Source organism: Teleopsis dalmanni, chromosome 1 (assembly GCF_002237135.1).
Source record: "Teleopsis dalmanni isolate 2A chromosome 1, ASM223713v2, whole genome shotgun sequence".
NCBI classification, from domain to species: Eukaryota; Metazoa; Arthropoda; class Insecta; order Diptera; family Diopsidae; genus Teleopsis; species Teleopsis dalmanni.
The window spans coordinates 123,712,192-123,727,886 of record NC_051846.1 but is presented as its reverse complement, the minus strand read 5'-3'; the positions used below and the strand labels follow the sequence as shown (position 1 = coordinate 123,727,886).

At 30.0% G+C, this 15,695-nt stretch overlaps 1 protein-coding gene across 1 annotated transcript; it reads right to left on the bottom strand.

Annotated features, from left to right (window-relative positions):
- Nucleotides 1-11,629: 11,629 nt before the first annotated feature.
- On the bottom strand, nt 11,630-15,209 carry LOC119665889. Its single transcript, XM_038075142.1, has 3 exons — nt 14,907-15,209; nt 12,109-12,250; nt 11,630-12,051 (listed from the first exon to the last, which is right to left on the bottom strand). Exons 1-3 carry the CDS (start codon nt 15,207-15,209, stop codon nt 11,630-11,632), a joined length of 867 nt encoding a protein of 288 aa, XP_037931070.1.
- Nucleotides 15,210-15,695: the final 486 nt, after the last annotated feature.

The following is a 15,695-nucleotide window of genomic DNA, read 5'->3' as shown; positions in this document are numbered from 1 at the left end:
TTTAACATTTTCAAAGTCACTTACATCATAACACCAATTATTAATCAAATACCAAAAATCAGCATTTCTTATCGTCGAACTGACGATCTGATGTTTTGGTTTTAACAACTGCCAAGATGCAAATAACCTTGCCTATTTTTAGGAAAATGTACGATCAACTAAAGTGCGGTGCAGACTATCATACTGGTGTGTCATACGAGTTGCGCTCTCTCTTGCTCAAATTTCTTCTAGCGACCGAATTTTTTTTTGAACAGGTATGACACACAAGAGTCATCATTTAGGCAAAGTTTTTGAAGAGTGCTTTTCGGGTGGTGCTGTGAAAATTTGTGTGTTTAAAATAAAATCATAAAATTGAAAAAATGGATAGTTAACGTATAGGTTGCGCTTTGCTTATAATTGATTATAATTTTGTATATTGTCATATATTATAATATACTTAATATATCATTATATCATAATATGTGTGTGAACCACAAATAATTATAAGTATATTGTAAAACTCTCTTTTAGTTTTTAAGACAATTATTGTAATTTTAGATTTTAAGATTTTTGAGAAATAAATAAAGAGTGAGTTATAAATGGACTGCAGAAGAGTGCGTTTCGTTTCAGCTACAACTTAACTATATCTTATATATGCCGCATCTTTTTTTTTGCGATCTTTATATTCACAGCTTTGGACATCCCACAAACAGCTATTATTTTTGTTAACATTCGATGAAAGCATCTAAAAATGCTTTATCTACATCCATATTCATATTTTTTTTAGATGTATTGGTCATTAAGCACAGTAGTTAAAATGAAAAGATCAGTAAAGGACCGTAATTAATTTCATTCACTACCTGTAAAATTTCTTAAGAAATTTTTCATAAATAGATCATACAAATAATGTATATATGTATATACATGTATATACATAAGAATGTATATATCTTATTTGTTTTTCAAGAAATTTGATCATTTCCAAATTTTTTTTAGTTAAAAGTTATTAACATTTAAAATTCTTTTATTTTAATAACAAGTTTTAACAAAGAAAAGCATATTTAGAATACAAAGTATTATGTCTTAAATTTTGGGTTATTAATTAATTGTTATTACGACCAATTTTCAATACGTTTTTTTATTACTGAGCTGAGATCATAAATTTAGACGTTTTTTTAAAAAAATTTTACTTATAATCATCGTTTATAAATTAAAATAAAATGAAGAAAAATATTTAATAAATTAAATAAAATATTTAATATATTACATAAAATATTTAATTGTATTTTAATTTTTTATAAGAATTTTATGTAAAAATTTATTATTTTTTTTAACTAAAATACAATTAAATATTTAACACAAATTTATAAGTGTGATTTTAATAATAATAATAATAAATACATTAATAATAAAATAATAAAAAAACATATTAAATTTATATAAAAATTTCACATATATCACCTGCTTACAATAAATTTGCAAGGCAAAAATGCTCTTGTCGGACGTATGAATCGTTAGGGGTGACAGACTGTCATACACAACGCGTATGCGAGAGCTGTTCACCAAAATTTTGGTGAGCACGCCAACATGTTGGTAAAAGGTGCAGACTATCATACCTGTGTGTCATACGACGTTTTTCTCTCTCGTATGACATACCAGTATGATAGTCTGCACCGCGCTTAAGATCGTACACATATAAAATATTACATATATTCCACGGAAAAACTGCAAAACGTAAAGTTAAATAAAATAATTATTCAACTCACAATACCATATTCAACAAACAACTACCAGTGCGTCCGTTACCAGCGAAGAACTGCAAACCGTGTTCATCGAGGTAGAAGCCCTGCACAACTTTTGTCCACTCAGTCCATTGAGTCAAAACCCAAATGAAAAAGAGGCACTAACACTAGCGCACCTGTTATTAGGGAGTTCTCTTCACACGCTTCCACATGAATCCACGTAAGGCGTCTCTGACAACAAATTGAACACTTTGAAACGATGGCGTCGGTTATGCGAGCGCAAATAGAGCTCCTAATCGAATCGTCGTCCAAGAAAATAACCATCCCGCTTACCAGTGGAGGCTCAGAAGAGAGAAAGTCCTAATAACTGGTCAAGGTTGTTGATGTCAATACCAGGAATGGGATTTTGTGACAAGCAGTGTACAAATTGGCGATACTCCTGGAAAATTAGATACATAATCGTGCTTTAATGTAGCCGGTGTTAAACGATTTTATGCATATGATGCAAATGCTTATAATTATATGCAAGCCACATCAATATGCCTTAAGCACGAAGGAAAAAACTTGACTTTGTCGGCAGTTTACTGCTCTTCTCATTTCAACATTACTGAGACCCAATTTACAGATTACTTCTTAACTTTATGTAACAGATTTCTTGAAGCAAGAGACTACAACGCCAAACCCACATATTGCGGTTCACGGCACTGTAATTCAAAAGGTAAATAGCTTTACAATTCTGTTCTAAATAGAAAAATGCGGTAGACGTAATCTTTCCCGGCAGCAAACATATTGGCCTGGAGATAACAATAAAATACTAGATTAAATGGACTTCCCCATAAGCAAGGGCATAAGCAGAAATTTTAACTCAACATACACAAGCTGCGACTTGTCTTCTGACCATTCTCCAGTTAAATTTTGCTTACTTGATGGTCCTCAGTGACATGACTGTTCCTTACAAGTCCAAAAACAAACTGGCTTATATATAAAAACTTCATTAGTTCACACATACACAGAAATTACAAAATAAAATTTAAGTTGCATACTGAGGACGCAATGTCGGTTTTGAACTCAATTCCCTAAAGACAATAGAACTTACTCATCCAACAAAGTACTTACAAATAGTGACATTGAAAACTTAGTTTGATAAAAAGGTAGATTCAGACAGGTGTTCAATCACGAACATGAGTTTTGACCTCCGGCAGAATGTTCAATCATGAACATGAATTTATACCATATATTTAATTATTATAGTTTATTATTATAAATCCATTATCACTTAAATTCTTAGAATAATGTACTAAGGAAAAATATAGATAAATAGCATCCGTATCTAAATTATTAAAATAAAATATATTCATAAAAACAATAGGAGGAAAATCCCTAGTCTTGGGACTTCCGTCCTTTTTTAACCTTTTTTTACAAACAATAACAAAATGTAATACAGTCCATTAAAATCATATTATTTTAACCTTGATGTAAAAATTAGTCTTAAGATAATTTTGTATAAAAACACAACATTGTTTTAAATAAAATCAGTAGCTAAAATATACTCAAACTGTGTACTTCATTAAAATAAAAGTATATTTGGCCCTTCGAGCCGGATATAGCAAGAGTGCTATGTTCAACAATAATAAATCAGTAACTACAAAATACTCGACCAATGTACATCTTCAATAATAAACACTACATTTGGTCCTTCGAGCCGGATATAGCAAAAGTGCTATATCAGTAGCTAAAATATATTCAATCAATGTACATCTAATATAATAACCACTACATTTTGGTCCTTCGAGCCGGATTTAGCAAAAGTGCTATATCAGTGTACTACAATAATAAATCAGTACATCCAGTGGCAAGAAACAACAAGCAACAAGATGGATGCAAGAACGAAGCTGTGTTAAAAACAAAATATTGTAAAATCTGCAATAGAAGCAATTGAAAGTAGCATTTCGAAACGAGAGATGAGAAGCGCATCATTGAAAGAACAAAGAAATAGATTACAGCATTTATGGAAGGAGTTTCAAGAAAACCATGGGACGATATTAAAAAATCATGGACCCAAAGATGACGTCTATTTCGAGGCAAATTCATACGAAATGATGGAAGAATTGGTTAATGAGCTAGATAAAACAATATGTACAAAATTAGCTGCGGAGTCAGAAATATCAAATACCGAAGAAATAATAAAAGAAATACCGCTGGATAAGAACCACGAAACCGAATCAAATAAGACAAGGAAGGAAGAAAAATGGTCCCAAGAAACAAACACGTTAATGTTCGAAATTAAAAGATCAATTCAGAAATTAAAAACAAGGTTTATAATGGGACTAATGCAAGAAGAAGAACAGGAGCTTATAAGAGAAAGAGAAAGCTGGCAAAAGCAAATAGATATAATACAAAACTATTATATAAGGTTGCGAATTGAATACAATGTACATTCTGAAGAACTGTTTATAGAAAAAGATGATATTGAAGAGTGGCATCGTGAATACGAAGTTAAATTACTAAATAAAATAAAAAAGTTTGCAAACAGGTCAGTGTTAAATTAGCAGAGATCAAGATTCCATTATTTAACGGCAATGTTGAAGACTGGTAATCATTCAAGGAATTGTATGAAAAAATAGTACACGAAAACACTGATGTATCTAAGGTAGAAAAGATGTATCATCTAAAGTCACTCCTTAGAAGTGATGCTCTTACTGCAATAAAACATTTGCCAGTATCCGAAAACAACTACGAGGCAGCATGGGAAATTTTAAATCAGCGATTCAGTAACAAACGAGTGTTGTTCCAGTCCCTAATTGACAAGATCAACCACAAATAAACAGCAGAATGTTCAATCATGAACATGAATTTGTACCATATATTTAATTATTATAGTTTATTATTATAAATTCATTATCACTTAAATTCTTAGAATAATGTACTAAGGAAAAATATAGATAAATAGCATCCGTATCTAAATTATTAAAATAAAATATATTCATAAAAACAATAGGAGGAAAATCCCTAGTCTTGGGACTTCCGTCCTTTTTTAACCTTTTTTTACAAACAATAACAAAATGTAATACAGTCCATTAAAATCATATTATTTTAACCTTGATGTAAAAATTAGTCTTAAGATAATTTTGTATAAAAACACAACATTGTTTTAAATAAAATCAGTAGCTAAAATATACTCAAACTGTGTACTTCATTAAAATAAAAGTATATTTGGCCCTTCGAGCCGGATGTAGCAAGAGTGCTATGTTCAACAATAATAAATCAGTAACTACAAAATACTCGACCAATGTACATCTTCAATAATAAACACTACATTTGGTCCTTCGAGCCGGATATAGCAAAAGTGCTATATCAGTAGCTAAAATATATTCAATCAATGTACATCTAATATAATAACCACTACATTTTGGTCCTTCGAGCCGGATTTAGCAAAAGTGCTATATCAGTGTACTACAATAATAAATCAGTACATCCAGTGGCAAGAAACAACAAGCAACAAGATGGATGCAAGAACGAAGCTGTGTTAAAAACAAAATATTGTAAAATCTGCAATAGAAGCAATTGAAAGTAGCATTTCGAAACGAGAGATGAGAAGCGCATCATTGAAAGAACAAAGAAATAGATTACAGCATTTATGGAAGGAGTTTCAAGAAAACCATGGGACGATATTAAAAAATCATGGACCCAAAGATGACGTCTATTTCGAGGCAAATTCATACGAAATGATGGAAGAATTGGTTAATGAGCTAGATAAAACAATATGTACAAAATTAGCTGCGGAGTCAGAAATATCAAATACCGAAGAAATAATAAAAGAAATACCGCTGGATAAGAACCACGAAACCGAATCAAATAAGACAAGGAAGGAAGAAAAATGGTCCCAAGAAACAAACACGTTAATGTTCGAAATTAAAAGATCAATTCAGAAATTAAAAACAAGGTTTATAATGGGACTAATGCAAGAAGAAGAACAGGAGCTTATAAGAGAAAGAGAAAGCTGGCAAAAGCAAATAGATATAATACAAAACTATTATATAAGGTTGCGAATTGAATACAATGTACATTCTGAAGAACTGTTTATAGAAAAAGATGATATTGAAGAGTGGCATCGTGAATACGAAGTTAAATTACTAAATAAAATAAAAAAGTTTGCAAACAGGTCAGTGTTAAATTAGCAGAGATCAAGATTCCATTATTTAACGGCAATGTTGAAGACTGGTAATCATTCAAGGAATTGTATGAAAAAATAGTACACGAAAACACTGATGTATCTAAGGTAGAAAAGATGTATCATCTAAAGTCACTCCTTAGAAGTGATGCTCTTACTGCAATAAAACATTTGCCAGTATCCGAAAACAACTACGAGGCAGCATGGGAAATTTTAAATCAGCGATTCAGTAACAAACGAGTGTTGTTCCAGTCCCTAATTGACAAGATCAACCACAAATAAACAGCAGAATGTTCAATCATGAACATGAATTTGTACCATATATTTAATTATTATAGTTTATTATTATAAATTCATTATCACTTAAATTCTTAGAATAATGTACTAAGGAAAAATATAGATAAATAGCATCCGTATCTAAATTATTAAAATAAAATATATTCATAAAAACAATAGGAGGAAAATCCCTAGTCTTGGGACTTCCGTCCTTTTTTAACCTTTTTTTACAAACAATAACAAAATGTAATACAGTCCATTAAAATCATATTATTTTAACCTTGATGTAAAAATTAGTCTTAAGATAATTTTGTATAAAAACACAACATTGTTTTAAATAAAATCAGTAGCTAAAATATACTCAAACTGTGTACTTCAATAAAATAAAAGTACACAGGTAATGTAATTATATTTAAAACCTATGTCCAAATGGTAAAAAAAATTCATCTTTACGAAATACTAGCAAAGGTATAAATTTCCCCATGGAATCCGATTCTTAAATAACAAACTCTTTCGGAAACTAAGCGCAAAATGCTGAAAAAAATCGAATGTACCATATTTGCTGATTACTTAAATAAGACGTTCCAATCAAATCCATAACAGGACATGTATATTACGGCTAATGATCTTGTTCAAATAAACGTTAACAAGTTAGACTGCAAAAAGGCAATGGGATATGATAACATCTCACCCATCATGATAAAAAACTTACCCCTTTTGGTCATAAATTTTATCTCAAGACTTTTTAATGCCATTATTAAATTTGGTTTTAACTCAACAGAGTGGAAAACATCCATGATTGCAATGATTCATAAATCAGGTAAAGAACTTGCGTTTGCCTCTTCATACAGGCCAATAAGCTTACTACCATGCCTTTCTAAACTCTTTGAAAGAGCAATGCTTTTAAAGCTAAAACCATTTTTTGACGGTCAAAACCTAATACCCTCCCATCAGTTTGGCTTTAGGAAAAAAAATGGAACTATTGAGCAAGTGAATCGTATAACGAATATTGTTCCGCGGTATTTCTCGATTTTAAACAAGCATTTGACAAAGTATCTTCTGCTCAAAAAGGAAATTTTCTTTTGTTGTTTGTTAACTACTCTTTAAGTAATAGACCTTTTTCAAAAATTTTTTGTTATGTTGGTACACCCTTTCTTGAAATATGGTACAAATTTGAGCGCCATCTGTCAATTAGTTTGTTTACATCAGCTGTTAATGTGAGACTACCTCAAGTGCATTTAGCGACTTTTACTATGGAAAATACTTTTTGTACTCGATTTTTTGACCAAACACGACACTACTGTCATCGCTCAGGCACCATATTCGTTAGATCTGGCGCCGTGCGACTTTTTCCTGGATTAAGCGTTGGCATATGTGTATCGCTTCAGAAGGAGCATATTTTGAAGGAGATAAAATAAATTTGAAATAAAATTTAAATTTGTGTGTCTTATTAAAAAATCGGAGCAGAAGGTATGACATAATTTGCTTATATATAAGATACGCTGTCTATTACCAGCAAACGTTCAATTACTTTTAGAATCATATCTGCGGAACAGAAGTTTTAAAGTTAAATGTAAATCATTTACTTCTACTAATTTTCCAATAAAAGCTGGCGTTCCAAGAGCCCCTATCTTGTATGCACTTTACATATCTGATATCGGATATAAGTAATTCAGTTGTCACCACAACGTTTACCGTTGATACGGCAATTTTATGTCGAAATAAAAACGTTGTATTCAAACCAACTTCAATCACAATTATTTTGGGGAATCAAAATTAATGAACTAAAATGTAGACACGTCATTTTTACCTTAAATCAGAGTATATCTCCAACAATTTCATTAACCAATTAATGATTTAAGTGAGGTCTCTAATATAGAGTTTACTTATTTTATTTAATATTATACAATGTATAGTTAAAATACGAGTTGTAATATTATGTAATTAGTAATAAAATTTTAAAATTTATTGTTAGTCTCATTGTAAGAGAAGACACAATAAATAGATGTGTAAGTATTTCAACAAAACAATAAAAAATATTTTTTATATTATATAAATGTTAATTTAATTATTATCGAAAACAAACATTACAAAAATTGTTGTAATATTGAAATATAAATAATTTAATTTTTCTACGAGTATAAGTGCCATGTTATGCAGAGTGTCTCGGGCACGGCAAATTACGCTCTTTCGGGCTATGCCAAAAATGCATGTTATGCAGAGTGTCACATCAGTATTGCCAATTTTGTATTTTTACTACTTCTTGGTTGTGCCTAAATTTAAAAGGAAATTTATATATGCTCACTTTCAATTTGCCACCAAAAATAACTACCCAGAAAAACCTCATAGAGGATGTAATACTGTTAATTTATTATTATATTATCTTATAACAATTGTTGATAGTACCTTCACCTTTTATTGAAATCGGAAAGTGTGATAATTATATTATTAGCGATTTATAAAAAAATGCTGTGTTGCTAACTGCCATTTTTTTTCCAAAACGTATAAAGGGGCCCATTAGACAGCAACGCTCGTTGTCAACGCGCGCTTGCATTTACACAAACAATTTTTTAAAAATTTTTTAAACACGCCCCAGATAAAACAACAAATATACTAAAAAATCGCTCTCACATGAGAATTTTTTCTCCTACTGTTCTCCTACTTTGTGAAGTGCGAAATTTGTTTGTGTAATAGTAACATTTAAAATTTTAAGAAATGTGTTGACGAAAATCAAAAAATTTTGATATTTCTTCAACCACGCTCGTGTTTTTGTATATACAGTCGGATTTGGTCGGCATGCAAAATTTAATTTATATTGAGAAGTAGAAGCGTAAACATCGTTTAAATGCACGCATGATTTGTCGTTAGCATGCGATGGTTTGCAAATATGAATGAATTGTATTTTTTATTTTAAATATTTGTATTTTCTACCTAGGTAAAATTTTTTAATTTCCAAAACATGCTTTTAAGAAGAATTAAAATATTAATAACCTTGGGCTTAAAAAATATAACCAAACATTAAATTAAAAATTAAATTATATAAAATATAATATATATAAAAATAAATATATAAATTGAAATCATAAAAATAAATATAAATATAAATATATAAATTAAAATTATAAATTAAATGTAAAACATCATTTTTCGTAAGGAAATTACGCATAGCAGCCGCTGTTGACACTTCAGCGATTGCTTTAATACTGATGAGTGAACAAATTTTGCATTGTTTGCTGGAGGCGTGTTTAAAAAATTGTTGGTAAATTTAATGTGTAATGGCAAGAGAAGACTTCGTGCGTTTGTCAACGCGCGTTGCTGTCTAAGGGCCACTTTAGAATTGTAATAATTTGCTCCTAAAAGGCGCAAATTTTGAAATTTATTACTAAACAACACTGTTTTGCCTTAGGGCACAAATACGCGGGCTCTCATGCCGGAGTTTGAACGGCCATATTATATTTTTTCTCATTCTCAAATTTAAAATTTGCATTGAAAACAACAACAATTGTACTCATGCTGTGCCCGAGACACTCTGCATAACATGGCCCTAACTTATTTATGATTTCGTTCTGATATAGCACAGTAAGTGAATTTGATAATGAACTTTCACAAGAAATTAAAAAAACTATAAGTTCGAACATACAAGTCAAGTATGGCTTTGGGATAGTTGGTTAATGAAGCCTGATTTTGACCGATGATGGGTATTGGACAATACTCGAAACAACTGTATACCCAGCAAACAATTTAATTAATTAAAATAATATTAGAAGAATTTTGTTGTTGTCGTTCACTACTTTTCCCTCTATAATATTTTTTGAAAAGATTTTTAAAGGAATGTTTGTAATGTAGTAATAACGCAAAAATTCTCTATGCTTAGAAATTACCAAAAACACTGAAAACATAAAAAATATTCGTTGAATTCAGAGCAGAGAAAAGCCAGTAATTTTCTTTTTCATTAAATTTATTAAATTTGTTTTAAATAAAATTTTAATATTTTTACTGCAATGTAGTTTGAACGCTTGAATATTTTACATTATCCAATCACACTAGCATGTGTATTATATGATACAAAGGGTGGAATGAAGAATTTCCTATTTTGTAGAAGTTTTGCTACCTAACTTGACTCACGTATAGGTACTAGATATAATTGTATTTGAAACAAGAAACTGAGTGAAAATCATTTTTTATTCACAAATTCCTTAAATTTTTATTTAAACATACAAAATAGTCAGAACAAAAAAAAACTTTAAAATTCCTTTTAAATGTACAATATAAGCGGTGTAGATTAAATACACAAGTTAACTTAGTCTAGTTAGGTAATCAAACATATTAAATGAGCTCTAATAGCATCTTTATTTTGGAATAAATATTTTATGGAAATTGCAATATTAAATTAAAAATCGAATCAATAGATTAAAAACCAGAAAGTAAATTTACTCTCTTCTACAAGCCGATTCCACTAATCACTAACGCTAAAACTCCATCGTTAAAATTCTTTAAATGCATTTTAGTGACTTTTGCGATTCTGCTAATTCTTTACGCTTAACTTCTCTGCGCTAATTTTCTTGTTTACATACTGGCAGAATTTACATGCTTGGCACAAAGCGAATATACTAAGAGCCACAATAACATGGTTAATATTTTACATAAGCAAATATGGAATAAATATAGTCTTATTGATAGAGAAAACATGCCGCACTATGAGCATACACCACAAGCAGTATATATTACTATATACGTCAAAAAAAATACGTCAAAATTTATTATGATCGAAATATTTATTCCGATCACATTAGATTGCACAATAGATGAGGCTTAACTATTGTTGATAAAAAGACGTTGAGAAGGACTTTTCATTGACGTTTCAATACAAATTACGAAAAACATGGATCGGACTTATTTTTAAAAATGTAGTCGATATGTGGAATTAGATGTGGAAACAAAACGTAATTGGAACCTTAACAAAACTGATATTCTTTTAATTATAATTAATGCTGAAGGTGTAACACCAAAAAGTTTATTGTCGCATATTCGGAAACTTGAATATATTGCTGACGTTTTTTTTTTTTTGTATTAGTTTCGGCCACCAAAACTTACCAAAAAGCCATTAAGGAGAATTAAATAAGAATAATAATAATAATTGTTGTTTTAATTTAATTTTTAATTCTTAATTTCAAATTTAAATTATAATTCCAACTATTTGTTAAAAATTTTTGTTTTTATTTTGACCCTTCAATGCTTTTCAGCCTTATCAACATTGACGGATAAAGTTAGCGAGGAGATCGTGTTAGTAGAATCGCATGGTTGCTAATTCTCCTAAAATAAACGAATCGCTTATTTAAAAATTTCGGCGAAGGATTTCGCTTATTTATGATATATGGAGTTTTAGCGATAGCGATCAGTGGAACCAGTCTGCTGGTTTTATTTCGACAGGAAACGTCATTCGTGTCTGAATTTCAATTCTTTAAATTTTGAACTTACCTAGGTGATTTCCATGAAATAAGGACCTGTTCTGTTTCAAAATCCAAATAATTTCGGTTGGTGCCTGAAGAATCGAAAAATTTGCAGTTTTTTTTACTTTTCCGGTAGAGACAGTGAAAATTTGTAGTTCAATAGGAATAGTAGGTGTCTTTTTCACTAAACTCGTAAGTTTGACTGGTGCAACTGTTGGGGTTGTTCCCGGCATTATTGATAGTGTTATTACGTTAGGTTTTCTTGCTGTCTTTGCTGGAGCTATTGTTGAGGTTATAGTTATTGACTTCTGTAATGGCATTACTGATGCTTTAGTTGGGTGTTTTGTTGAGAATATGGTTTGCGATGTTTCAGTAGATACCCCTTTATTTTCTGATATTATTGAAAAGGTTGCATTATTCTGTTGTTTGGTTTCTAAAATTGAAATACTTGTAAAGGTTTCGTCAATTTCAATTTCTTTATGCGACCTACCTTTCCGTTTGAGTTTACTAATATACGAACCAGGGAACTGCATGGCTTGTTTACTCATGGATTGATTTATTTTGTTACTTTTAGGAGTTGTCACGTTTCTGAACTCTGTTGTATCAGTAAATAAATCTACAATATGAATTCTCTACAATTTTTTATTCTATTTGAATAATAAGTTATGTTAAGTTATCTTAAGATTGATTTATGTTCAATAAGTTATGTTAAGATTAATTTATATTAAATAAGTTATGTTAGAAAATTTATGTTAAGAAAGTTATGTTAAGAAAGCTATGCTAGTGTTAAATACACATGTTAAGAATTCTAGATTAAGGAAGTTATCTTAAGTAAAATAATTTCATTATAATGGGACTACAATTTCTAAGAAAATTATATAAACACAGAACAAATTTGAATAAAGTGATCAGTTGCAATTGATCTGCAGACTTTAACTGATAGCAATATTTTGCTTTCTTAGCGAAAATTGCTAAAAGTGGAATATCTTGCTACCTTAGCGTGACTTCTGCTAAAAACAAAAATATTTCGCTCTCTTAGCGAGAATTCTTATTGTTTGGATATTCTGCTTCCTTAGCGGAAATCCTAATTCATTGAAATTTGTAAGCAAACATTATATGGCGATCCTGGAATCTGGAACCAGCAATCCTCTAAAATGAATGATTTCATAACTCATGGCAAACACGACTTGTAAGTATATGTTAATAACAAGTTCCTCTATATTAGCGTTAAGTTTCAATAAAAACAATGAAAAAAATTAAAAAAAACTCAAAGTCACTACAGTAGAATAATAATTAAAACTAAGTAAGATAATATTAAATAAAACTTAATATGAAAAAGTAAATATGGTTTAAAATTAAGCATTTGTAGTAAAGTGTAAAAATTTCGAAGTAAAATTGTAAAACATTTATTGTTACAAAAAAAAAAAATTTTTATATCCATGAATAAAGTAGAAATATCTATTAAAAAGTTAAGACATAATATAACTAAATTTCCAAACAGAAAATAAAAAAAACACGTTAAAAACAAAACTACTCAATTATCAAACTTTAAGTGAAAAATTGACATCACTGAATATTTCAGGTGATTCAAGTTTTGAACAATTCCAAAAATATAAAAAAATTCTTGAAGAGATATTTAATCTAATAACTAACAAATTGCAACATTCAGAAACACATCATAAAAATAATAAAAATTTTTAAAAAATGGTCTTTCGATATAAGCGTGGCAACAAAAATAATCTCTGAATTCGATGGTGATATCAAATCATTGTCAACATTCTTGGGAGCAATTGAATTTTATGCCTTTACTCTAAACGATAAAGACCAATCATTATTTCTTAAATACATTTTAACAGCAAAAATAACAGACAAAGTTAAACACAGATTCACACAAGAAACTATTTCCTCAATAGAAAAATTAAAAAATTCATTAAAAAAATGCTACAAACTTAACAAAAATCCTTTAAAATTACATAATGAATTGAGTCAGCTCAAACAAGGTCTAGCAAATGTTAACACAAAAATGAAAAATGTTATAGCTTCATTAAATGAATTAAAAATTTTAAGCCAAGGTGAAGAAAACAAATCTATAATAATAAAACATAAAAGAACAATACATAAATGTTATTTTTCTGCTCCGCCCTAAACTTTTGCAGATGCACTGCAAATTGCATCTAAAATAGATACTGCTTTGAAAAAACGACTTTTTTTTCAAACACAAAATCATATAATAATAAATATAGAAATAATAATTTTATAAAAATAATAACTATAGTAATCAAGTTAATAGCAATTGTAATCGAAACAACAATTATTATTCTAATAACAGTATTAATTGGAATTATAGTCGGAATTCAAATTCTAATAATTCAAGTGTCAATTATCAAAATAGCAACAGATACTTACGAAATATTTCTGCAAGTTATGGAGCACGTATTTTGTGCACCATTTGTATTTCAATACAAATAAATAAAATCGTGTTTCGGGAAAAATTGTAGGCGCCGAAATACGGGGCAGAAATAGTAATAATTTTGTAACATTGTTAAACAATACAGGCGCAGATATTTCCATAATAAAGAAAAATTTAATAAGTCAAGATGAAATATATTGTGCAGAACCATGCAAAGTTAGTGAAATCATTAATGAATCTATAACGCTGATAGACCAAGCAACTGTAGCACTCAAACTTGAAGGATTTGGTATAAAACACAATTATGATGTCAATTTTATAACCGATGGTATTATAGGGAGAGATTTTCTTATAACATATATCTGTAAAATTGATTTTGAAACTTGTGTTCTAATCATATAAATCTTAGAATCGCAAGAAGATATTTCAATACATCTAAATATACTAACAACAATGAGAAGTAAAATATTAGTTCCAAAAAGTTCTGAGTTAATTGCTCCAATGAAGTTGCACGAGGAGTTTTTGTAGCTAATACTATAATACCAACAGCTATTTATTTGTGAACAGAATTGTGAACAGAATAAAAACAGAACTATAAACAGAATTATACACAAATAAAAAACTTAATATTCGATTTTGTTTATTGCATATTGCTTAACAAGTTTAAATAGTTGTTGCTACGTGCAACTTTTATATGTGTATACAAGTTTAATTTGTTCGTTATTTCGCCTAATTTGGTATGTCAAATGAATAATGATGACGCGAAAGAGAGCGTATGAAAATTCAGGCAGTTCAGACAACACGTTAGTTGAGATAAGCGACGCCAAAGAAGATCAAGAAGACTCGCTAAACTGCAGCATTTCCCACGAAAAACTAACCGCCATATTTGCAATTATAAATAGCCTGAAACCTTCAAGGAATTGATTAGAGAAAACCAAATTTGAAATGAAATCAGATTGTCTAGCACGAACTGCTGCCGCAGCTATCGAACATAGCCAAACAAATTTTGCTGTCGTCAATACGTTACAAGTTGGGTTTGCTGAGTCAAACTTGTCGCCGCCGTAAGAATCTGTATCCTTTGTCATGGGCAATGTAGATTCCGCAAAATATCCACAACGTATCGTCACCACATCATTCCGCAGCGCCGCACATGGATAATGCAGCCACAAAGTTGTATCCATTGCCAAATTTTGATGCCAATCCAGAGAATTGGCCTCTGTTTTGAGCCAGTTACACAGACACTATCTGTAAGTTCAGGTATACTAATCGTCAAAATTTAAGGCTTTGCACCATAATGCCAAACGCAGTGTATCATCATTATTTATTTTTCCTGATTATGTGCCACAAGTACTAAAGCAACTAAAATTTAATTTTGGTCGTCCTGAGGTATTGATACGAGCACAAATGCAAAAGATACAACAATTTCCAACAATTTACAAAATCCGTTTTGAACACATAATTGCATTTTTCAAAGCAGTTAATTGCACTCATTATCTATCGAATCCTATGTTGTTGGAGTAGTTCATATTAAAATTACCACCATCAAAGCAATTCGAATGGAGTCAGTATGCCACCAATATGCCACCAATATGCTTCAATTTCCCAGTATTGAAACGTTTACTGAATGGTTAAGTGATCTTGTAAAGGTCGTAAGCCTGATACCACTA

What these genes read in the sequence shown, in the direction of transcription:
- LOC119665889 (XM_038075142.1), bottom strand. Translation starts at nt 15,209, where the DNA reads ATGGATACAACTTTGTGGCTGCATTATCCATGTGCGGCGCTGCGGAAT. An exon ending in TTATAATTGCAAATATGGCG is followed by an intron (nt 12,251 to 14,906) that starts GTTAGTTTTTCG and finishes AAAAAATTGTAG; the next exon opens with AGAATTCATATTGTAGATTT. An exon ending in TAGTAAACTCAAACGGAAAG is followed by an intron (nt 12,052 to 12,108) that starts GTAGGTCGCATA and finishes TTTCAATTTTAG; the next exon opens with AAACCAAACAACAGAATAAT.